General features: G+C 39.5%; 1 protein-coding gene across 5 annotated transcripts in view; it reads left to right on the top strand.

Moving 5' to 3' along the window:
• MAST4 (microtubule associated serine/threonine kinase family member 4) overlaps positions 1–26,706 on the top strand; it is a 517,925-nt gene that overhangs the window by 269,961 nt on the left and 221,258 nt on the right. For 2 of the 5 annotated variants that reach the window (XM_072958570.1, XM_072958572.1), the window contains one exon: positions 12,347–12,382. The exons of the other annotated variants lie outside the window; for them this stretch is intronic. In XM_072958570.1, the coding sequence (XP_072814671.1) occupies positions 12,347–12,382 (36 nt within the window). The remainder of the gene's footprint in view (positions 1–12,346; positions 12,383–26,706) is intronic. 5 annotated transcript variants of the gene reach the window in all.

Here is a 26,706-nt window from a genome sequence, read left to right as displayed (position 1 = left end):
TTTGGTTTAAAAATCATCCTAGGTTTGTCTTCCAAACTTTATTTTAAAATTTTAAAACTTCAGTCAGATCTTGCATTTAGCCTTTATAGTAGATGGTTCTTTTTTTTTTTCTGTTTGAGTTAGTATATTTTCTATAAATTATTACGGTAATATTAATTAGCAAAATTGATTCCTCATATCTATTGAAGGGCCATATCTCCTTTTGCACTTGGGTAAGTCTCGATTCTGTTCATGTTAGCTGATAGCCATGAGTCAATGGGGGAATATATGGTAACGAAAATATTTACATTTCTCTACTTGAGAACATGGAATTTTTAATGGAAAAAAAGGATGTTGGCAACAGTTTGTTGGGAGTCCATGCTTTGAATACTTAGTAAGAGAACAGAATTACATTTAAGCCAATTAAAATCCCCTCCTAATAAAAATCAATGGACATATCAATCAGATGATGGGTGTAAAGCATAGTATATATGTCATCATAAATCTACTTTTTTAAAGTGAATTTTGGAAAAAAATAATACTTCCAAGTAAAGCAAGCAGGAAATAAACATGCTGTGTTAAATTTTCTATTGAATACCAGTATTCCCAAAAGAATTAATGACATATGACATAGATGTCTGAGACATAATACCACTCTGCGTTTTCAGTGACCATCGCAAAGAATGCCGGTCATTACTCTCCTCGTGCAGATTCTTTTATGACTTTGAGAAAAAGAAACTACTTATAAAATAAGTGCTCGAGTGATTTTAATACAGATCTAATGAAGAAAGACTCACATGTGTTTTTCTTGTGGATTGGTGCTAGCCGGCATAATGGTACCTGATCATTAAACCTGTTAACACTTGCTCAGTTTATGTACTGTGTAAATGCTTTCAGGTCTTTCAGTACCTTTTCTCAGAAAGATTGAGAATTTGATCCTGCTCTTCTGTTGTGTTGTCTTTCCATGTCAACAGTGAGCAACTGCACAATGTGATACAGTTGTCTCTGATTCATGTCTCTGTTTACCCAGCAAAGTGATTGTCAGAGGGGGTGTACCTTCAGGAAAGCTGTACTCATGGAAGAAGACACCTGAATTTGTTGTATCTGCCACTTGTCATTTGAATGTCTTGCTGGGTAATATTTTAAAAATGTATTTTCATCATTTAGACACAGGAATTTATCAGATTTTTTTAAATTACTATTAAGTAAGATTACATATAATTTTTATGCCTAGAATCATATGATAAAAACATACACTCTATATATATCAGTGAAAGCTTTCACAAATAAAAGAACACAGAAAGTAGGCTTTTCTTTTTAATACTAATTAACTGAAAGGGATAAAAAAGCATACTGTATTTTGTCTAGAAAATTCAGTTCCCCACTAATTTGTGATTGGCAGTCATTTTTTTGTTTGCTTGTGTTTTTTTTTTTTTTGAGGACTAACTTGAAGTCTGCGTTTCATATGTGTTTAAGAGGTTGTGAAGACCATGGTTGTGGCTTTTTTTTTTTTAATGGTACAAAAGGCAGCAGACAAGAGAGGTCAAGGAAACAGCTTTACAAGCCAGATGTTACTAAATAATCAGGTGACCCCAGATCAGTTTTCCAGAGGCTTTTCTAGCTCTTTACAACTTCAGAGCCCCAGAGCCCACCTCTCCTCTGGCTTTCTGTTTAGGCGAATGTGAGCTAGTCCTCTCCTTCTTACAAAGAGTAGCCATTTGCCAAGTTTCTCGATCCCAGATTCTTCTATCACTTTCCTTCTCTTTCTTTTGGAACTGAAGTTGCCAGACTCTCTGCTCCCTTCCTCTCAGCTTCCTCTTAAAGTCTGTATATCCATTGAATACATCATGATACAGTCATCCAGTGAACTCCTGGGCAGCAGGTGGGGTGAATGGACGAGGGTGGATGCATCAACAAGTATAATGAAAAAAAAAAAAATACAACGCTGAGCAAAAGCTAAAAGCAAACTCTAGACACAAGATGGTATTTATATTGTACGATTTCTAAAAACAGTGAATCTGCAGTTGTCCATATTTATAAAAGAGCTAATAGTGTTGTGAGTTCCTTAACTGTCTTTACAAACCTAGGTCCTAAAATGACACTTTGAAGGGGCAGAGCTCTCTAGGAGATGTTTGTTTTCAGGCAGGGAAAGTGGAAAAAGGGTAAAAAGCCCACAGTGTGAGCTAATGGATGTGCAGAGCAAAACCGAAGTGTCCCTAGCAGCTACTCTTTGATTTTAAAGGACCCCTTCGTGTTTTGTTAATTGCCCATGTAAACAGCTCTCCAGGACAGAGGGGGCTTCTTTTTTCATGAAATTCCCTAGAGAGAGGAGCAGGAAATTGGCTGGGGCCAGCTCTCTGGCCTCCTTCAATCTTGGTTTTTAATGATCTTTCAGATCCCCCTCCAGTCTGCACCCTCACCCACTCGGAGAAGGAAACTGCATTATCTGTTCTTAGCAAGTAAATTATCCTTGCTACTTAAAATAGCCTTTCTTCTACATCCTTTAATCCTGAGCACGAGTGCACTGTTTCATGGAGCCCTGGAGTGCTGGGATCTGCGGAATTATCTGCACTTATCACTTTATTTAGTAGAAACAGTGACTGATACTTGGTCTGTTTCTTGGCTTTGTTTTTTGGCCACACACATCCAGCAGCAGAAACTCAAAGCAGAAAGCAGCTCCTCCTGTGCGCAGAGGGCCTGGAGAAGTATGTTTGTGCATGCTGAGGAATTGCTGGGAGTATTGAAATGATTAAAAGTCATTTCGGAGTTGTCTTGGCTTATTTTAATTTCTTGATCAAGGCAGCAGTATTATTTCTCTCCATAGGGTTTTGTCCCTTCTCCATTCGCCCTTTCCTTTCATTATTATTCTGAAATGGCTGGGGTCTAGTAAGGCTGGCCATGGAATGAGTAGGGTAAGGTTCTGTCGGCTTGCAACAGTTTTAGATCTGCTGGGAGGTCCACCTCCCTATCCACAAAGAAGACAGGCATCCTAAACACACTTAACATCCCAGCCCTAGATATTTATTCAGTTGGCTCTTAAAGGTATTTTCTCTTCAGTGTCTTACTGAAATGCATGTACCTTTGGGCAAGGTGTCCCTGAACTGCACTTAGCACAGCAGAAGATGAATCATTAATGGGATGTTTCTGGTGAACTGGCGAGGGACAAGGACACCAGATACGGGAGTTCTGTCAAGGACCATTTTGCCACATGTATAAATTAAATGGATGAAGAGGGTGATGAACTGACTTTACGTCTTTCTCATTTTGTCTCTCTTGGGCAGGGGCAGGAAAGGGTATTTAGGTATGAGGTGGAAGATGAGAGTGAGCAGCAGAGGGAGAGAGTGTTGTCAGAGTGGGTAGGACTACAGAGGCAGAGGACTCTGAAGGTTACTGGAAACTTCTGGGTGGAGCTGGCCCTGCTCGACTTGGAAGAGTTTGTCTCACTGCAGATAAATTGGACTGGGTGCACTGGATTAGGATAATTCTTAGGCTGAAATTCCTCATTTTGAGCCAACACAGGAAATGACCTTCAGTGTAATTGGATAGGCTTGGGTTGCTGTAATTGGCATATGTCAGTCTGTGTATTTTTTTTTAAAGAGAAGACATATTCAGGCCGGTTGTATTTCAGCCAAAACATACTGCCTTGACAAGCTGTTTAGAAAAGTAATTTGAGTAAAATGAGGTTATTTCTAGAATGCAAGAAGAGGGAATCACCTTGGTTTTTACAACTGAGTTGAATTAGATTTATGAGATTTTCAGCAAAGTGAAGACAACATTTTCTGAAAGAGGGAAAGGGCTTAATTTAGGCAAAATAAAGGACATGGGAGTACAAACCATATTTGGATAAATTTTAACATAAACTTAGTTTTCTTCTTAGGACTTCCTTCCCTCCAAGCCCACAAATATCGAAGCAAGAATTTAAAATATCTATTGTCAAAGCCAAATGGAAGTCCAGTGTCATTTTGAATGTTAGAAAGCCAGAAACAAAATGAAGAAAAAATTGAGTGTTGCATCTGAATTAGCATTTAAAGTGGCATGTTTATATAAAAAGAGAATGCTGTAATATATCCTGAGAGTAAAAAGGATTTCAGACTGTGAAAGAATGTCAATTGCATTTATATATTCATCGAATAGCAGTTTGGTATTTGGTATGTATTCACAGCATCCCTCATCCCACCTGCATTCATCTCTTGTGCAGTGGGTAAGGGAGGAGACCTGGGGGATGGAAACAATGTAGGATTGATCTTCTCACCTTTGAAAATTACTAGGAAGACCTTAGTGTTGCTCCCAGGCAAGGGAGGTTCTGTCACTTAGGGAGGTTCATCAAAATATATGTGCATTTCCAAACACACTTGGGAGTGCAAATCTGGATCTGCATGTACACATGCTGGGGAGGGAGGCAGAGGAAGCTGGCGGCTTGTGGACTTGGAGCCCATTTCTCACTGCAGATCTAAAATGCCACCCCCAGCTGGGAACTGTTGTTCTTGGGAGAGATTCAAGGTGACGGTAGTGTCTGGATACCCAAAGCATGAGGGGAAGTTCTCTGCTTCATGCTTACTAAAGGACGTTTTAGCAAACGTGAGTCAAACAGGAATTGAAATGCATGTACCTTTGGGCATGCATTTTCAGGTGGCCCACGGAGCAAGGCGGGTGCCTGTGCTCTCTCATTCAAAGACGCCTTCTCAAGTCTGTTGCTCAATAGGTGTTTCAGAGCCATGCTGCCTGGGGTCAGTCCTACCTCTGCCGTTTAACCAGCTGTGTGACCCACAGATGGTTACTTAGCCTCCGTGTGTCTTAAGTTTCCTCATCTGTAAAAATGGGTGTACTCTACTATCCTGGAGTGTTTTGAGGATAAAATGAGTTAATATTTGTAAAATGTTTATAACAGTGCCTGGCATGCAGTAAGTTCTGTGTAAGTGTTTTGTTAAAAATAATAATAATAATAATAATAGAATTAAACCCTCTTTCCCCTACTGCCATCACTTATTTTTGTCCTATAGAGTTAGGCAAAAGACTGCCAAGTAGGCTGAGGATGGTCCATTAAAGCCAGATCATTTTTGAGTAGTGTATTCTGGGGGCAGCTTTGTTTACCAACCCTTCTGTCAATGGAGAGGTGTTAAAGGGGACAGCTGACTCCACATTCCTGGGCCGATCTTGCCTTGTGTCCCTCCATGGTCAACCCTGGTGACACGTTTCTAGGCGTGTGATGGAGACAGACCCCACACACGTTCTGGCTCTGCAGCTTCAAGCTGTGAGGGAACTCCTTGTGCTCAGTGACCCCTCTTCCAGAATAATCCATCCCTTGAAACCTGCCCACCTTTCCCAGCCTGGTATACAGACTACTTCTCAAAACCATGTTGTGAGTCAGGCAGGTATTGGGGTATCACAGATGTCCATGTGGAAAAGTGTGATCTTAGGATGTGAGAGCTGGAAGAAGCCTTAACAGGAAACCAATTCTAAGTATCTTTGTTGGATAAGTGAGGAGCTAACAGCTCGGAGGATTTGAGATGTACTTGTGCTCGGATTGTTTCTTGACAGTGAACTGTGGCCAGAATTTAGAGTTCCCACCCACCAGAGGCTGGAAAGCAACCTTTCCTCCTTCAGGGTGACACACTTGAGTTAGAAAGAGATAATCAGCAAGGCTGTGGGTGCGTTTTGTTCTATAAAGACATGAATTTTGGCCTCGACGTCCACAGTGAGGGTCACATAAAGTAGACTTGACAGAGTGCACTTGTCTTCACCGTGCTTGTCATGGTTTCTTTGAACAATTTGGAAAGCATGGCCTCAAACGCTTCATAATAGTTTACACTTAGCACGGCAACCAGAGGAAAAGCCTTAAGTTACCTAGCAGCACTAGCAGGACACTGAGTTCACTGAGACTGGTCATGGGACGAGTGATGGCTACGCTGGTGAGGTGTGACAGTCCCCCTGCAGTAGCTGGCAGGCCCCAAATGTCACCATTATCCGATGAGACGTGGGAGCAGGGCGGCTGCATTCCCTCTTGTTCCCCTGACTCCTTACGCTGTAGTAAGTCAGGCCTTTGAGGGGCGCATGGAGGGGAACCTGGGAGATTTTGCTTGTGTCCTGGTGTTTCTCCTTAGGATATGGACCTTTCCCTCTGCCGTTTGGACTCCTGAGAATTGGGCACCTCACTCTTTTACTCTTTGCAGCTGCCAACAGGCAGACCTATGCAGCTGGGGTAAAAGAATTTTAGGATTACCTTCTCCTTTTCTTCAATAGAAGCCTCACCGTCTGAGACTTCTGGTGGTCGTTTCTTTCATCTGAATATAGACGCGTTGTCTTTTAACATGTTGTTATATAAAGCCCCTCTCCTGGGAGGAGGTGGAGGACTTCGCCCTGCTTCTGTATTGGAACATATGACGTGCCTGTGGAACATGCCAGCAGCTGTACCCCTCCCTCCCCAATGGCCTTCTGGCTCTGCTTCACCTCACATATCCTCAGGTAGCTTTTGACCAGTGCCATGAGGAAATTCTATGCAGTTAGTCCCATAAACACAACTCCATGAGAGAAAAGAGTTTTTTGGAGGGAGGGGGCGGTAATTAGGTTCATTTATTTGATTATTTATTTAATGGAGGTACCAGGGATTGAACCTGGGACCTCTCCCATGCCAAGCATGCGCCTGTGAACGAAAATACTGCAATGTGAGTGAAAATACTGTAACCACATCAGTAAACAAAGAATGCTGAAACCAAGTCATCAGCGGCTGCCGCCACCCCCCAGTGGGGGCCGGCCTGCAGCCCAGCCTCTGCAGCCACTCACAATGGTGCACTCTGAGTGGACTCAGAATAAGAAAGGACAGAATACTGGCCCTAGATAGCTAGGTGCTTGTCAAAAGAATGAATTCAGTGAGCCCAAATGTTTGCTTCCTCCCATACATAGAAAAGCACTAAATTCTTTAACTTGAGATGCCTGATTTTCTTTAGATAACAAGCAATCTTTTATTGTTCCAACTACTTGGTCTTTGTTGTAAAGCTCCTATATATCCTAGCTCCTCCCCTACCTCTTCGGAGCAGTCCCTCAGAGCCATCTGAGAGGCTGTCATCCCAGCTTGAGTCCTCCCACCAAATAAAACATAACTCTTAACTTTTAGGCTGCACATTTATTTCAGTCGACAGTTTGTATTCTTATTTTTCAAAAACTGCAGAGGGTATTTTCTTTGAGAAGTGGGCACCGTCTGACATCCTCACGTAGCTATTGTGGGTGATGCTTACTGCAGGGACAGGGGGGACCTTCCCCCTCTGCTGGCAACAGGGCAGAGCAGGGGAGTAGTCTGCTTTCTCAGCTTCCCTTGGCCTCTCTGCTGCAACACTAAATAGGATTTGCTCTGTGTGGGGCACATGAGTGAGTTCACTGGGGGTTTGGTATTTCAGGGCATAAAGCCTAGTGTTTAGTATCTTAACAAATCAAGAATCAATTATCTGGGAGAAGCAGCAGAAGGTTTTTTATGTCTAGGATGAATCAGTTTAAACACTGAAAACAGTCCTTATGGATTAAAGAAGCCTTTGGAAGCCGTGGAGTATATTTCTAAAATGCACTTGACATCATAAACTGAAATGGAGTGGATCGGTCCATGGTTTCATGTCTTAGGGGAACAATGGTGGCTTTTTTAGGTGGGATTCCAAGGTATTACAAATTTGTATGTAAATGCACTTGATCCTGATAGAATCATGGGGAAAAATACTGTCATCAAACATCTGCTTAAAAGCACATTACTTAATTATTATCTTTGAGAATTCAGACTGCTTAGCTCTATTCTAATTTTTTTTTTTTAATGGAAGATGTTGGTCAGACATGTCCTTAAGACCACAGCAGGGGTTAGTGATGGTGGTAGTTATCTTGGGAGACACTTAAAAGGAGAATTAAAGCAAACATACTTTAGATGTGTACTTCTTGAGGCTCTATGTAGTCTCTTCCCACCCAGCACGCACCTTTCAGCTACTGTTTAACATCACCTAGGCTGTGCTTTGTTAAGTACCTAGGAACTGGGAATTCTAGTTGTATTAACCCACAGCAGAATTTAAAACAACAAAACTAAACAAAAACAAAGCAGCTTCTCTCATGAAATCCCATTTGGCATCAACCAGTTTCAGCCGTAAGAACAGTGGAGCCCTGCATGGTCTAGCAGTTAACGTTTTCTCCAACAGTGAACAGTGCTTCCCTCTCCCCTTTATTAAAAAAAGAAAGCTTGATTGAAGCATAATTGACACACAATAAACTGCACTTAATTTAAAACACACAGCTTCATAAATTGACGTATGTATATACCTGTGAAGCCGCCACCACAATCAAGGTAATGAAATACCTGTTTCCTCCAGAAGTTCCCTCTTACCGATTTGTACTTGCTTCCTCCTCCCACCCCAAAATGCCTAATCAGGCACTTAAATACTTGCCATCCCTAAAGATTAGTTTGCATTTTCTAAAGTACTGTTTGTACTTTTTTTTTTTTGGTCTGGTTTCTTTCACTCAGCATAGTTATTTTGAGCTTTATCTATGTTGTAGTTTATGTTAAGAGTTCATTCCTTTTTGTTTCTGAGTAATATCCTATTGAATGAATATACCATACTTTGCTTATCCATCTACTAGTTGATGGGCATTTGGATCACTTATAGTTTTGGGCCATTATAAATAAAGCTGCTATACATGATTGGTAAATTTTCTCCCAGCTCATGGCTTATGTTTTCAGTCTCTTTACAGCATCTCTTAAAGAGCAAAAGTTACTAATTTTGATGAAGTCTGAATTATCAATTTGTTCTTTAAGTGGTCCTGGTTTTGGTGAAGCCAGGTTTGCCTAATTCCAGATCACAGAGATTTTCTTCATTCTTGTTCTGTTTTTCCCAGAAGATTTATTATTTTATATTTTATATTTTCACTTCTACATCCATTTGAGTTAGGTTTGTTTGTGGGTAAAGTGTGGGTCAAGGTTTGTTCTTGCATACAGGTATCTAATTGACCCAGCACCATCTGTTGCACAATTGTCCTTTCTTCCCTGAATTTCCTTATGGTTTTGTTGAAAATTGGTTGTCTATATATGTGTGTCTATCTACAGACTTCCTGTTTCATGGACTTATTTGACTGTCTTTATGTCAATACCACATTGATTTGATTATTGTAGCTTTATGATAAGTTTAACTATCAGATAGTGTTGGTCCTCCAACTTCATTTTCTTAAAAAAAATTGTTTTGACCAGTCTACATTCTTTAATTTTGGAATCAGTTTGTCAATTTCTACCCAAAAAGGCCTGTGGAGATTTTTTTTTTACATTTTTTATTGATTCATAATCATTTTACAGTGTTGTGTCAAATTCCAGTGTTCAGCACAATTTTTCAGTCATTCATGGACATATACACACTCATTGTCACATTTTTTTCTCTGTGATTTATCATAACATTTTGTGTATATTTCCCTGTGCTATACAGTGTAGTCTTGTTTATCTATTCTACAATTTTGAAATCCCAGTCTATCCCTTCCCACCCTCTACCCCCCCGCCGTAACCACAAGTCTGTATTCTCTGTCCATGAGTCTATTTCTGTCCTGTATTTATGCTTTGTTTTGTTTGTTTGTTTGTTTTTGTTTTTTAGATTCCACATATGAGAGATCTCATATGGTATTTTTCTTTCTCTTTCTGGCTTACTTCACTTAGAATGACATTCTCTAGGAGCATCCATGTTGCTGCAAATGGCATTATGTTGTCGGTTTTTATGGCCGAGTAGTATTCCATTGTATAAATATACCACATCTTCTTTATCCAGTCACCTGTTGATGGACATTTAGGTTGTTTCCATGTTTTGGCTATTGTAAATAGTGCTGCTATGAACATTGGGGTGCAGGTGTCATCCTGAAGTAGATTTCCTTCTGGGTACAAGCCCAGGAGTGGGATTCCTGGGTCATATGGTAAGTCTATTCCTACCTGTGGAGATTTTTTAATCGAAATTGCATTGAACCTATAGATCAATTTGAGAAGCTATGAAGAATTTTCCAGTGGCTATAATGAAACTTTGGTCTTAGGGATGTATTAGGGAGAATAATGTGTGAGCTGATGCAGTTTGGAGAGACTGGGATGGGATTGTCCCCTACGGTATACTGATAGAGGAGATGGGTGATCCAGCCGGGGCAAACGAAGTTGAGGAATAAGTGACCAAATACCCCTCCGAGAAGCCCATGAGAAATGATTGGGTGAGTGATTCAGGGAGCAGCTCAGGTAGTGATTTCAAGCTGAAGTCAGAGGGGACTAGTTACGTTTCTTCTGGAAAGAAGAACAGCAGTGGAGAGCTCCCGATCAGTGTAGTCAGGAAGAGGAGGAGGAAGAGCGTGGCCAGATAAGGTTCACGTATTCATGTCTAGAGGAGGAGAAGACAAGGCCTGCAAAGATTAGGATGCAGGGAACACACAGGAGTCGTATCATCAGAAAACAAAGGTCAGTTGTACATTAGAACTGATGGTTGGTCTAGAACCGTGGTCCTCAACCAGACGTGATTTTTGTCCCTTAAGGGGACATTTGACAGTGTCTGGAGACATATTTGATTGTTAGAACTACTGGAAGGGGTGGGGTTTCATCTATCATCTCATGGGTAAAGAGAGGCCAGAGATTCAGCTAAGCATCCTTCAGTGTACAGGAAGACGCACACCTCCAATGACGACTTACCTACCCAATATGTTAACAGTGCCAAAGGTGGGGAACACTGGTCTAGAGGGGAGGACCAGAAAAGAGGGTGGAATGAGAGTGGAGCTGACTGATTCCTCTGACGCCTCATGTCTGTATTGTCTTGAAGAGAACTACTCTTCTGTGTGGTGACTGTGTAGAGTGACTCTGCATGATCAGGGATTAGTCTTTGGAAATCTTCTCTGGGCATGCTTTCAGAAGATGCATAAAAGTATTACCAAATTAGCATAGTTTAACAAAAGCATACTTGGAGTACAAATAAATGGAAGAAGTGTTGAACATTTGAATTAATTCACTTAAGAACGTATTTGTTTAGATATGGCATTGCCCATGGATGAGTTTATCAATTGGGATACTTTTCATTGCAAGTAATAGGAAACCTCACTCAAAGTGGCTGAAAAAAATAAAGGAAATTGACCAGCTAATGTAACTAGGAAGGCCAGGCTTCTTGCAGGGTGTGATCCAGAGGTTCAGTGTTGACACCAGGATCCAGTTTTTCCTTCATCCCAGTGCAGGCTCCCTTCCTAGCTCATAGTTGGCTGCCAGCAGTTTTTATTTTTTGGGGGGGGTGGTTATGGTTACTTTTTTCTTGGTTCTTCTCATCATAATCCTACCATTATGGGGTTTCTCTTCTATTGGGCCTTCTTAGGTGTTGTGTCCACTGTTGAATATGGTAATAGTTATGGCATTACTCTCATTAGCTCAGACTGGTGCTGTCCAGTATGGTAACCACTGGCCACATGTGGCTACTGAGCTCTTAAAATGTAGCTAGTCCCAATTGAGATATGAAAAAATGTGAAATACCTGTTAATGCATGGGAAATGACAGTATTTTGGGATATTTTGGGTCAGAATATAAATACGTCTTAAAATAGCTTTCACCTGCTTTTAATTTTTTTTTAATGTGAATACTAGAAAATTTAAAATTGTATAGGTGGCTTCAAATTGCATTTTTGGTGGACAGAATTAGCATAGACCATTCAGAAGTCCCTGAGAATGGGGTGGAGTCAATCACACCCAAACCACATGGCTGATACACATATGGCAGAGAGATGGAATGGATATTGGGCAAACAATGAAAAAAAAACTCTTTGGTGACTAGCGTAAGCAGAGGAGGGAATATTTGTTTAATTGCTACTATTTTATTAAAGATGAATGTCTGGAAGTACTACTGCTTTACTACTACTAATAAAAGCTAATGTATTTTCCTTAAGAATACTTGTGAAAGGTCTAAAATGAATATAACTCATAGTAACTAGTGAAATAGCACAAAGGTGCACTAAAAAGAAGTAAATTATCCCCATCCCTTCCAGCCCCTGTTTCCACTCACAACCCTAGGTGCCCATTGTCGGTTTGGTCTGTGTTCTTCTACTCCTTATTCCATGTACATATGAGTGCATTCACATTCATTGTTTTGGTGTGGTTGTTATAATGGGATTATAGCTCTTGAATTTGCTTTGCTTACTTGATCAACCTTCTAAGTCAGTGTCTACAGATTTATCCCACTCTTTTTAATCATACCTAATATTCTATTTTATAGATAGACCACATTTCATTTAACCATTTCCCCATGAATGGACATTCACGTTACTTCCAATCCCCTGCTCCTCCTCTGCCCCACAACAAACAATACTGCAGTCTTTGTACCTGTGCCCTTACGTACTGGTCCTTTTTTTTCTCCCTATAGGATAGATTCCCAGAAGTGGAATTGCTTGGTCAAACGGTATGTGTATTTTTGATTTTAATACATTATTTTTCCCAAAGGAAGAGTATATCACGTTTGCACATGAGTACCCACTTCCTACATTCTCACCAGCATTAGATACCATTGTTCCTTTTAATTCTTGCCAATCTTATTATCTCTGATCATTAATTTACATTTTCTTCACTGCCACTGATGTTGAATATATTTACATATGTTCATTGTCCATTTGAATTTCTTTTTTCTTCATTTCCTATTCATTTCCACTGCCCATTTTTTCTACTTTGTAGTGTTTTTTCTTTCACAATTTCTGGGAGCTATTTGTTGTGTTTTTGAAATGTTTATTCTTTGTTATATGTGTACAAATACAGCTTTACAGTTCTTGTCTCTGTGTATGATATCTTTTACCAAGGAAATTGTTGTTTACTATTTAATCAAGTATGTCTGTCTTTTTTTTTTTTTTTAATTGCTTCTGAGTTACCTGTTTTGCTAGATGGTATTGTCTGTCCCACGGTCATGTAAATTTTCTTCCGAATTTAAAAAAAACATTAAAGTCTTACTCCCATTTTAAGTGTTGTAGATGATACAAAGTTACTTAAGTCCTAGTTACTACAAGAAACTTTATTTTCCATGGTATTGAAATGTTACCCTTGTCAAATATAAAGATGCCGTATACGTCTGTATCTATTTCTCACCTCTCTGTTCTGATCCCTGTCTGTTTCTGTGCCATCACCATTTTGTTTTTAATTCAATGGCTTTCTTCTAGTGAGTTGTAATGTCTGGTAAGTTCTCCCTCACTGGACTTCTTTTAATACTTTTAATGATTGTTTTTAGACATTTATTTTTTGTTTCATACTGATCTGGTTAACTTAAATTTTAAAACTTAAAGTTGAGGATTTTTATCTTAAATGTTTTGAATGTAATATATAATATAGTAATATAAATAGAACCAAAAAATTTTATTTCTCAGTTTGAGGATCTCTTTGGAAAATATTTACTGATAACCTTGAGGTTATTTCTTCTGTGAATTTTAATTCTTTAAATGTGATTTTACTTTGTTCCTGTGATAATTACCCCAAGATGCAAAAATGGGAATACAGGAATGGCATATTTTAATCTGTCTAAAAATTAGATTTTAATAAAGCTAAAGTGATTAAAGCTTTTAGTGGCTGTAACCTTATACATAATTTGTAATTCTGTTTATATAACAAACCATAAATTGGATTGGTTGAGGGGTGTGTAGATAATGGGAACAAAGAACTGTTACTGGAGTGCATAAAAACTGTGTGTTTTATGATTTCAATCAGTCTCTTATGATTTCATTTTCCTGAAACTTAAACAATGTTGACTTAAGAAATTTTCACACTGAAAATTTGGAGTAAAGTTGTCTAATATTGTGTGTTTTTGACCATTCTTAACGTTAAATATGTATTAATGTGATATAACTTAATTGTGTTCACTAACATTCTTAATTGCTTTTTTTGAAAACTTTAATTGTTAATATTAAGGTGATAAATACCTTTGCATTTTCTACAGACTTTTAGAATATTGGAGCTAAACACTAAAACTGCCTGTGGTTAAAAATAATAGTGTTATCTTAAAAATGAATACATCTGCAGATACTCATGAGGTCTGTATTTTGCTTATGAGAGTAAAGGAACATTCCCATGTAGGTTCTACACATGTTTACTTGGTTAATTAGAGGGGGGGAAAAAGAAAGCCATTAGGTTGTTCTATAGCCAAAAAGGAAATGATGAAATTATATATTGTGATCATTATTGAATGATATATTTGAAAAAATATAATTATGTTTTTAAAAATGAGATTCTTAGTACTTTCAATGATATTATAATTCAAATAAATGGATTGGTATGGGAATTTTTTGCATATGTATAAATATTAAAGATGGTAATTTTAAAAAGAGGGAGAAACTAAATTATTCACATCAAGACTAAAAAAGGACTTAGCAAAGTTAGAGTTCACTTTGAATCTTCTGTACGAACTTGCAATCTTTATTAAATCAAAACCAAGTGTAATTTTTCTGCCTTGTTCTAAATAAGACGATGAACAGCTGCTTCCTAGCTTCCACCTTTTCCACTCTACCAGGATTCTTTCTGGGACATAACCAGATGTCATGGTTGGGATAGGGAACATTTTGTTGGTTTCAGAACAGTGTTTTGTTTTGTTTTGTTTTGTTTGACTTTTGGGGGGGATTTTTTTTCCCCTGATGAGCAGGGATGCTTTTGATAGTGTTTGGAACTATGAAGGACAGATGAACCAAACTGAAGGAGCTCCTGCTGGCCAGTATGGAAGTTTAAGTGACAGAGGAAGTGGTACTTACCAGCTGTTGAATAAACTGAGCCTGCCAAAAGCCAAGAATCAATCGTATTATATTAAGTACGACAAATCATATGAACTATACCAAATAAAAGGAAACATCACATTTCCCATGTTTCCAAATGAGCTGTATTTTGACCAACTCAAATTGTGTTCCCTGCAGTTAGGTTTTAGTCATCATCAAAATAGACAAAGTTGATACACATAAATATAAAAAGATATTTGTTATGAAATATTACATGATATCACTTATATGTGGAATCTAAAAGATAATACAAATGAATGTATTTGTGAAACAGAAACAGACTCACAGATGTAGAAAACAAACTTACGGTTATCAAAGGGAAAGGGAGGGGAGGGATAAAGCAGGAGTCTGGGATTAACAGATACACGCTACTATATATACTATATAGAAAACAGATAAACAACAAGAACCTACTGTATATATAGCACAAGGAACTGTATTCAATATCTTGAAATAACTTATAATGGAAATAAATATGAAAAAGAATATGTATATGTAATGTGAATCACTTTGCACCTGAAATTAACACAATATTATAAATCAGTTATACTTCAATAAAAAAGGTATAATTAGAATATATTTAAATGTAATTTTGCATGTGTGTAAATTCTATAGTGTTACTTTTGAAGTTTTTAAATATTTGTAGGCTATCATCAGAACTTAAAGCCACAGTAAAAAAAGAACAAATAAGAGTATCATAAGATTAATAATAAAGAAAAGTTTCTCTTATAATTTGCCAAATATTTAAGCCTTTAACTTGCTCAAGGCTGCCCAATCCTAGACTCTGGAAGATTAGAATTGTTCAAATTAGGACAGAGAACCTCTCTGTTTTTGTAAAATAAATAAACATAAACAACCATTTGTGACCAGGGGTTGGGGTGGCTTTATTAGAGTCCATGGGCAATAAACAGAGTTTTTGTTCTTGAAGCCAGAGACAGTCTAGTTGCTGCAAGTGTGTCAACATATTCAAAAAGCCACTGTGATTAGAGGACTTGAAGTGATAAACTAGGAAGATAGAAACACTAGAATAATTAAAATAATGCTCATGGGTCTTAAATGAGGAAGGAAGTGCCCCAGTGCTGCAACCTTGGGTAAAAATAACCATATGTGTTAATTTTAATGAATCAACTGAAGGTTATGTTGAGCCCCCACTACTTACATGAAGATACTAAGCAAGTGATAATATTACTGTGCTGACCAAAAAACAATAATGTGTCTACAAAAATATTTCAGGTATTATGTTCAAAGCAATGTTCCTTCAAGCCAAGGTTATCATTTCTGGACCTCATGTGATAAGGGAAGCTGGAACCCACCTTAATTCATACATAGGTGTTCTTAATCTAGAACAAACTGAAGTAAAACAACCTTACGTGACGTTGTACTTTGAAAAGATGAAAGAAGTCTTACAACTAAAAATTAAAACTGAATCACAGTAAATATTTTGTACATATTAATTACCAATTTAAGACTCATAAAGGTTGCCTACAAATGGTCACTACTAGTAATATGTAACTTCACTTAACAGTGTTCTAATGTAACACTATTCTCTTGTTCTTGTTAAAATGTTGTCCTCATTAAATACTGCCTTCATGTGTTTGATGCTATCTTAAATTGTCTCAAAGTGAATATCACCAGTATCCCATCTTTCTTTTGTCTTAATCCACCGCTAGAGTATGCTAAGCCTCCTACATGTAGGAGTTAGAACAAAACACTGATGCGACAGATCCAGTGCGAGGATGAGACTTCCCTGTTGCTTTACTTTTAAAGGTCTGTGGGTGGTAATGTGCAGTATTACCAGAGAAGATGTGGTTCTTTTGGGGTGAGGGCCCACCCTGTCCCTGGGCTTGTTGCAGAAATTATAAATCAGTCATAATTGTGACCTAAGTGCTTTTTCATTTTTTTTTCCCTGCTGCCAGGTCTTCTGGCTATTAAGAAATGTGGTTTGTTTTGTTTTTAATGGCTGAGTAGTATTCCATTGCATATATATATATATATATATCACATCTTCTTTATCTGTTCACCTGTTGATGGATACTTGGGTTGCTTCTGTATCTTGGCAATTGTAAACAGTGCTGCTGTTAACACTGGGGTGCATGTATCTTTTCCAATTAGTGTTTTTTTTTTTTTTTAATTTATACCCAAGAGTGGAATTGCTGGATCATACGGTAGCTCTGTTTTTAGTTTTTGAAGAGCCTCCATGCTGTTTTCCATAGTGGCTGCACCAATTTACACTCCCGCCAGCAGTGTATGAGGGTTCCCTTTCTCCACATCCTCGCCAACATTTGTGATTTGTATTCTTCCTGACAGGTGTGAAGTGATATCTCTTTATGGCTTTAATTTGCATTTCCTTGATGATTAGCGATGTGAAGCATCTTTTCATGTGCTTGTTAGCCACCTGCATTTCCTCTTTGGAAAAATGCCTGTTCAGTTCTTATGTTCATTTTTTAATTGGGTTGTTTGTATTTTTGATGTTGAGTTGTATGAGCTGTTTACATATGTTGGATATTAATCCCTTATCAGTCATCTCATTTGCAAATATTTTCTCCCATTCAGTAGGTTGTCTTTTTGTTTTGTTGATGGCTTTCTTTACTGTGCAAAAGCTTTGAAGTTTAATTATGTCCTATTTTCAGCAACATGGATGGACTTGGAGGGTAATAAGCTAAGTAAAACAAGTCAAGCAGAGAAAGACAAATACTGTATGATACCACTTACGTTTGGAATCTAAAAAAATACAACAAACTAGTGAATATAACACAAAAAAGAAGCAAACTCACAGATGTAGAGGACAAATTAGTGATTATCAGTGGGGAGAGGGAAGCAGGAAGGGCAATAAGGGATAGGAAGTAAGAGGTATGAACTCAGGTATAAAATAAGCTACAAGGATATATTGTACAACACGGGGAACAGAACCAATATTTTATAATAACTATAAATGGAGTATAACCTTTAAAAGCTGTGAATCACTATATTGTACACCTGTACCTTATATAATATTGCACAGCCACTACACTTCATTTAAAAAAAAAAAAGCAATAAAAAGTGGAGGGAGGAAATCCCTCTTTGTCCTCAGAAGTTAAACAGGCATCTGGCTTAGAAATCTCCTGGCAGCTTTTTCTCTAACTCAACTCATCAAGATTTAATAATAAAAAGAAGTAAAAACAATACAAGAAATGTGGAAAAACTGCATGGAGCCTGCTCCATTTATTTTCATGAAGCCCCTGGGTCAGTAGTCAGTAACCCTCATTGTGCCTTGAAGAGGAGTAGCTGTCTCTTGAGAAACCTGTAAGTGCTGATGATATGAAACCTCCAGCTGCATTTAACTTCCAGGTTAAGTTATGTCAAAGGGCGACTTTTTAAAATGACATTAAATTTGACCTCTAGTTATGAATCCCCTTAATATTTGTATACATCTAAACATTTACATGTGTCAGTCTCCTTGAGTTTTGTAAGTTCTACCAACATGCAAATTCTAATGAATGAAAACACTACTTGCAAAAAAAAGGAAAAGGAAAGGAAAAAATACCATTGGCCCCTTCTCCTAGTATTAGATTTGTTAAAAGCCAGCTTACTCTTTCTTAGACAGAGAAAGGACTATTGAAATGTATGAATAGAACACTTCAAAAACGAACCTGTCAAAGCAACAGAAAGTAGAGATATTTTAAATATAATTGCAGTTGTATTCAGTAGTGAGAAAAAAAGTCAAAGCATTTCTCCTTAATGCCATCCTGAGGTGGGGAACATTTTGTCAGAATGAGAATATTCATAGGAGGAGGGCACCTCAGCAGTCTCCAATTTAGGACGGCACCTGTCCCTCAACTCCCCATTTATCGGGCCAGGTCTCCACCAGATCTGCTAAAGCCCCTTCATTTTCATCTTCTTAGACACCCTGCCATGGGACATAAGATAACGTTTGTAGGGACCCTGTGACTGAACAGACGTTTTCCTTTACATGGTGCTTTCAGAAGAGTCCTTTTATCTCGTAGATGGCTCGGCTCCTTGGATGTCTGAACAATGAAGAATTGGAGCGAGCTCTATCTACACCAGGACCCTGGGAGCTTAACACTCTTTGAAGTGGATTTCTCCCTTTTGTGGGGCCACAGTAAAAAGTGGGTTTTTCATAGTCCCTGCATTGATGTCTGGAAAGCCAGATGGCTTTGTAAAATGAGCCCCAAAGCAATGTGACTGATTAAAAGAAATGCCAGGTAGTTGAAGGCTTTCCTACCCACGGTGTGAGCCTGGCAGAAAGAATTGTTCTCTTGGGGTCCGTTAATATTGGGGAATCTCACTCTCCCATATTTAGGGGTCAGCCAGTGACAGTGGAGACAGGTGTTGGCAGCAGGAGCTTTCAAAATGAAGGCTGAAAAAAAACCCCAAAAACCTCTCTAGCCAGCCATTGGGAGAACTGCCTTGAAAAGAAATGAAGCTGGTCACTGAGGGAAGTAAGTGCTTTGAGGGTTGTAGGTGCTTTGTGGTTGTGGCTCACATGTTTCAAGTTACTGTCTCTTTCTGGCTTCCTTTTGTGGTCCTAGATCTGCATCCTCCGGAAACCCTCCAAGCTTCATTGCTTCATACCTGGGGGCGACTCTTACCCATCCCTCTTCTCTGCAGAGTAAATGACTGTACTGAGGATGCCCAGCGAGCTCTTGCTGTTTGTGTTGCTCATAGAGAAGCCACTCTGCCCGTTTGTAACCTGGAGCACTGACCTTAACCTAAGGACTCAGTCATATATTTCAAGTTGTTTGGAGCAAGCAAGGAGGGCTGATGAAACTTGACCTTGCAGGCAGAGGGAATCATAGACGTAACAAATTGCTCTCTGCCTTCATAACCTACCATTCGATTATGGAGAAACGGGGTTTGGAGCAGAAGGAAGGAAAAGCTCATTTTAAGAGTCACTTTAATAGCCCGTCATAAAGAAGGTAGCTGGCCCTGGTATCAGCTGTGTTTCTGTCATCAGGAAATACTTTAATCCTGCAGTGTAACTCGTAAGACAGAGGTTTAAAAACCTCGCCCTTCATTTTCTCCCTGTTGTGGTCTCCTTGGCTCGTCAGACTTGGTGCTGATTTGCTCAGAGTAGCAGAGATGGAGAACCGGGGACGTGTGTTCTGTGGAAAGAGCTAATTTCAGAAGAGTTTGTATGTTTTGACCTCTCTGAACTTACAAGGATCCTTTCAAAGAGGGAAATAATTCAATCCTGAAGGCATTTCCAACACTTGTTTTTAGAGAATATACTGACATGTATATCCCTATTACTGTGGTCTATTTTTTAAGTAATAATGTAGAATTTATAGTATCTTAGTTAAAGCTAATTGGTCTTTGTAGAAAATAATAATTTAAATAATACTTCTAACAGTCCACACAGGGGATCATTGTAGAAGAACTAGTAAACAGGAAAAAAAATGCATTCAAAAGTACCCCACATCTCATCACTTAAAGGATAGTTTAGGAAGCAGAGAGTTTAGCTTTCACATATGTCTTTTGATGAGTAATTTTTCCTTTGGGTATTTTCAGTGTCATACTCTGGTAGCATTTAAGAAATGGGGTAGTGTTTTATGTTACTGTGAGCATTCTTAGAGCAGAAAGCATTAATCAGTTTTCCTGGTTATTTCCGTCATAGAAAAAGAGAACTGTAGAGAAGAAGAGTTTCCATCCTTAGTCTCACTGTGCAGAGGTAGCTCCCAGCAGCATGTTAGTGTGTTTCTTGTCAGGGTTTCTTCTAAGTCCTTGTTCCCTGTTGATTGTTGGTTCTTGGTGTGCTTTATCTTGCCAGCTGGGGACTGCTTGCTGGAGCTGACCAGTCGTATTTGAGCTGAGTGTCCAGCTTGCCCGCAGAATTTGCTGCGTCTTCCGACAGAAACAGCCAGGAGAGCCGAGCACTGGGTTGTTCCTAATGGTCATGTGTAGTTGTGTGGGCTGCTGAGGCATTTCTTTACTTTCAGTGATTTGTTTTATATAATTCCAAATGCTAACATTTTTTCTACAGCTGTTGGCAATATTTGTTTAGGTTCAGAAAAGCTTTTAGTTTTTGTGTGCAGGAAATCACTCCAAACAACACATTTTAATAGGTTCCAGGAGTCAACAAAGAGATGCTATATTCATTTAGGGAATAGAACAGATTTTCTTTGTTTGGCTTTTAACACTTGGGACTTTATAAGATTTCCCCCAGAAAGCCGCACTGCAGCCATTCTTAGCCAAGTTGTGAGTTGTAGAGTGATTTAGTGATCAGGGAGGGCTTCCCGGAGTTCCTTGCACCTGCTGTCCTCCTGGTTGGAGGTTCCCTACGGCCAGGGGGTTTCATTCCCTGCTGTGTCCTCCGTGCCTAGAACCATGCCTGGAGTGCAACAGTTGTTCCGTAAATATTTTTACGGGTGTTTTAAAATCATGTATCTCTCTTACTATTTAACACTCTCATGGGCTAAACCATTAATTAATTGGCTGAGTAATTACTGTATTCATACACTAAATTATTCCAGCTTTCAATAAGAATATGCCATGCTCCAAATTTGATGATAGATGTTGGATCATCCACTTAATATATTTGAGTCTAGTGCAATTTTTGAAATATGAAAACAGATAAAAGTGATGGATTTATTACTGATCAGTGCTTTCATGTTCTTCCAGCCCTCTATGTAAAGGAGTGTAATTTAAATTTAATCTTGTCCTAAATTCTAATTCATTGATTGTGGGTTTTTGTCAGAGAATTGTACATCTAGGTGAAAGAGGCTTCCATTTGCCAATCAGAGTTAAGAAGTGCCAGAAATAGAGAAATATGCAAACTGGATTTCCTCTTGGTCTGGCTTGAATTCCCTGCATCACAGCTTTATTGAGGGGAGGGAACAGGTAACACAGTAAATGAAATAGATATTCGTTGATAGGAATAAATTAAGCTATTTGCAGTTATGATTCTCATGGTTTGCATATCTCTGTTAATCATTCTTTTGCTGGATGAGGGGAAGAAAGGAAAGAGACAGAGTTTAAGAAAAAAAGTAACCAGTGGGACTGCCACAGGGAGCACCATCATTCGGGGGGTGGGGGGAATGTTTTGGTAGTAACGGGTAAGGACTTTCTTACTTGCATGAGAGCAAGAAACTCCAGAAATCATGTTGGCCGTCCCTCTGGGAAGAGTGAGGGGAGCTGAGATCAGGGAGGGGCTGGCGTTTCAGCGTGTGAGATTCCCCAAGATGGGTAGTTGATGTACATACAGATGGAGGGCTTTGTTCTGTTACTCCCTTCCTAGATGTTTTATTAAAAGCAATAAAAGATGGAGTGTGGATATGCATGGAAGTGAGGGGAGTCCACTTTGATCATTAAAAGGATTAGCTTTCTTTATCAGCTTTTTCAGCCTCTGCCATTTCTAGTGTCTTCCAGACAGATCCTGTGCAGAAAGGCCAGGAGAGGGAAAAAAAGGGGGAGGCGTTACAGAAGGAGGGCAGTGTGTGTGAGAGATGCTGACCAGTAGAGCCCTCTTAGGTATTTGAACTTGCCGAGTCCTCGGAAGTGAGTGATTACAGTGCATCCTTTTTTTGGTCCTTTTTTTATTGAAGTATAGTCACTTTACAATGTTGCATCAATTTCTGGTGTATAGCATAACATTTCAGTCATAACATACATACATATATTCTTTTTCATTATAGGTTACTACAAGATAATGAATATAATTCCCTGTGCTATATGGTTTAAACTTGTTCTTTATCTATTTTACATAAAGTAGTATCTGCAAATCCCCAACCCCCAATTTATCCCTTCCCACCTGCTTCCCCCCAGTAACCATAAGTTTGTTTTCCATGTCTGTTTCTGTTTTGTAAATAAGTTCATTTGTTTTTCTTTTTTTTTTAGATTCCACATATAAGGGATGTCATATGGTATTTTCCTTTCTTTCTGGCTGCCTTCACTAGAATGACATTTCCGTCTCCTTTTCTCCCACTCACATAGTTGCCCCTCCTGAAGCCCAAGGCAGCTGCCTGTCCATGCAGTCCTGCCGTGTTCACAGACTTAGAAACGTCGTACCCGAGACAGCAGCACCTGACTTCTCCTTACCTTGACTGTAGTGTTGGATGATCCTAGTTGAGGGGAAGGCCCTGCGGCTTCCCTCACTCTCACCCCAGCCATCAGGGAGTTTTCCTGGAACCACCCCTGGGACCTGTGCGGCCGGAGCCCAAGGTGGGAGACGATGCTCCAGCCGCCTCAGGCTGTTAGTCTGCTAAGGCTGCTGAACAAAGTGCTGCAAGCTGGGTGGCTTCCACCACAGAAACTTCTCATTCCAGAAGCAGGAGTCCAAGCTTAAGGTGTTGGCACAGCTGGCTTGTCATGAAGGCAGTGAGGGAGAGTCTGTCCCGGGCCTTTCTCCCAGCTTCCAGCAGTTTGCTGGCACTCTTTGGTGTTCCTTGGCTTGTACATGCATCACTTCCATGTCTGCTTCCATCTTCACGTGGCATTTCCCCTGTGTCAAAATTCCCCCTTTTATAAGGACATAGTCACATTGGATTAGGACCCTCCCTACTGACCTCATCTTAACTTGGTCATAAGCAAAATTCTCTTTCCAAATAAGGTCATATTTGCAGGGCCTGGGGGTCAGGACTTCACCATCCTTGAGGGGACACAGTGTCATCCATAATCCCCCTCTGCCCCCATCCCCACTGCTCACATCTGGAAGGTAGATTCCACCTGTCATCCTGAGCTTGTTGTGGTCCATGGAATGTTCCCTCCTTTTATCACTGAATTCCTCTGAATGGGTTCCATGGTCCTGCTGACACACAGGGAAGGGACTGTGGAGAAGCACAGGAATAAGACAAGTGCCTGGTTGGGGAGAGAGCAGTTGAGAGGTGCATTTGCCAGAGAACAAAGCCAGGAAGAAACATGAGCTGCTCCTTGCCACTGCTTTCTTTTTCCTTCCATCCGGCTTCTTTTGCATACTTCATTAGAGCAAAGACTAATCTATCGAAATCCCATCAATTCCACTTTAGATGATGGCCAATAAATACTGTTTCTACTACATTACCTGTGAAATAGGCCTTTGTGGATAAGCCTGGAAATCTCCCCCTCTGTTTATAATGTTGTTTCTCTGAAAATGCAGTCTGGTGTCTTAATCTTACAGAGGCAGCTTCAGAGCACAGCCTAGTGTGCCACTGAGATGAGCCTGGGAGAGGGAGCTGCCCAGGACTAGAGGTCACGGCAGCTTTCTCCCCACCACGTTGGGCTGCTTGTGGGAAGATGCAGAGGGGCACTCTGAGTGGGGGTGCTCTTCCCTGCCAGAAGGCTGTCGCCCCACTTGTCAGCGATGTCTCTCTGGTGAACAAGGCTGGACCTTCAGGTGCCTCAAGGATTCCCCTGGGAACTGGGCTCCTATCCAGAACTGACACTGGCTGGGGCACTGGCAGAGCCACCCAGCTGTATGCCTAGTATCCATTGATTCCCTTCTGCTCTACTGATAAAACTGATTTTTGTCACTGTGTCTACGTGCCTCCTTCCCTCATAGCTGTATATAGCCATGGCATTACATCTTGGCCAATGAGATCTAAGCAGAAATTACTTGGGGGACAGACAGCTGGTGAGGCTCCTTTTTCTTTTCTTCTACTTCCTTCTTCCTGTGTGGAATGCGTTTGTGTTGATGAGCGCTCCAGCAACCACACTGGTCCATGAAGTAGAACATGAGGATAGACTATTAAGGATAATAAAACTGAAAAATAGAAGTAGTTTTAATCTGATGATTTGTAGCCACCACACTTGGACTTCCTGCTTCTGATCCTTTTTTACCTGAGAGAACAATAAGCTATTTTGTTTAAGCCACATATTTGAGTTTCCAATTAAATGTAGCTGCAGCTATGTGTAACCCTAAGTGACACAGAGACCCTCTCCACAGGAACTGAAGTTATTGGTCTTCAGAGTATATAGTGTATCAGAAAGGAAAGATTGGTTTAAGGAGAATGGAGAAAAGAGAATTCCTTCTTAAGACCTAAAGAAGAACTAGTCTGCGGGACCCCGTGACATCTTTTCCCCAAAGCATCTTTTATGTGAGGTGGAAGAGAAGACTGTGCCCCCTTTAACTGCTCCCTTACTTATTCAAAACTCCCTTTCCTATAACATAGATGGTGTTAGTCGTCACCGTTTTCTGCAAGCTAACATTTAGCTTCAATAGCATCACCATCTTGGTAGTTAGACACTGTTTTGAGTACTTCATGGCTTTTTACCATTGTTTCAGAAAGTTGACTAGAAAGCAGAGAAAGGAACATGCTGATGTCAGTGATAAGTGTCACTCTCATAAACTTAATGCAGCTGAGACCAGAGGGAAATTATTTGTCTTTCTGAAAAGGACTACTGAGTTTCAATCAGACAGTCATTGTACTTAGGCCAGTGGTGTATATATTTGACTGCGAATGAAAAGAACAAAATTAGAGAATGGGGACAGATTTGCAATAGATCAATGAGGACTGTATGAGGAATAATGCAGAAGTTTGGATTTTAAAAATGTCCTGATTATGTATTTGACTCTTTAACATGGTTTCAGAAACGTATGGAGCAGGGAAGTAGAAAATTGCCTTTATATGTGGATTCACTATCTTTCTGGCTTCTGATTCTCTAATGTAAGGAATTGGGAAGAAAGGAGGGTTAGTGAGCTGACTTGAGGACTGCACGTGGTAGGAGACGCTGAGATTTATAAAATTGGTGTGGCAGGAGTGAAGTTATGTGCTTGGTGTTGAGCGGGACACCCACTCCATGCAGCTGTGCAGGATAAACGAAAGTTATCCCAAAGCTCTCTTTATCCATCTTGAATTATTTTTGTTTCTCTGCACTGGCTAGCCCCTGGAGATTTCATGGAGGTCCAGATTTAAGGGAAACATGGCTCCTTAGGACTTTCTTTATCTGTAACAAAGGGAAGTCATTTTCTGTGTCTCATTTAAAAGCACAATGATGTGAGATCCTAAAAAGTATTACTTGAGGAACTTCAAAGGCAATTAATGCTATCCATTTGTATTTCCTTAAAAGTGTCTAAAATGTTATGTTTTTCCTTATTTTATTTTTATGGGGTTTTACATATTTACCAGGGCTCTGAAAATTTCACTCTTAACCTCAGTTCCCATAACTATATTTTCCCCTCAAGCTATTGATTTTATCAATTGTGGATTCCCCTTTCTTGGCATTTTTCAGGATCTTGATTCTTGTGGTGGGAGAGGAATTGTTTTAGGATAAATACCCTCTTTCCTTTATGTATGTATGTATGTATGTATGTATTTTATTTGGGGGGGCAAGGCTTGGGGGGTGATGTGGTCTGTACAGGGAGCCCAGCTAACTTGTATTCAAACAGTTTTCTTTTGTTGATGAAGTGATACTTATCATTTGTAAGTGAAATAAAATTAGGCATGACTTTACATTGGATTTCATTTATTAACTTCCAGTTGTTAATCTGCAGCAACCTAAAAAGTTTGAAAATTATTTGTGTTTTATTTATCCATACTCTCCCTGGCCTCTTCACCAAAAATATTCAGATCATATTGAAAGCAGTGTTGCTACCAAAAAGGCATGTGTATATTAAGATACTGTAGAAAAGGGGCAGCATCCAGTTTCTCTAGTCACCTGCCAGTGAGATTTCAACCAGTATGGTGATCCTGTTAGATGGCATCACCAGTGTTGAAAGGACATCTTGGAAGGAGCCCTGGATCCATGTTGTCTTCAGAAAATGATGGCAACTCTGTAAAAGAGGTTAGTATGCAGCATATTTTTTCAGGGGTGGTGATGGTATACAGACTGTCTTCAAATAATAACCTAACTGGTAAGAAATATAACACTGCCTGTCTTCCGTTTACTGTCCCTCCTGAATTGCTGTTCATAAGATCTTAATCAATAGGACTTTTTATAGTTGTACCTGTTTGTCAGACTTCAGTTTGAATTATCGGAGAAGTTTCTGGAATTGAGTAGGTAGGAAGTCTTCATCAGGAAAAGCTCTTCCTCTCTAGTGGGAAAGTAGCCTCATCAGTTTTATAAGGGAATT

This window comes from Vicugna pacos, chromosome 3, assembly GCF_048564905.1.
Source record: "Vicugna pacos chromosome 3, VicPac4, whole genome shotgun sequence".
NCBI classification, from domain to species: domain Eukaryota; kingdom Metazoa; phylum Chordata; class Mammalia; order Artiodactyla; family Camelidae; genus Vicugna; species Vicugna pacos.
The sequence above is the reverse complement of the archived record's forward strand: the minus strand, read 5'-3'. Positions and strand labels throughout refer to the sequence as shown.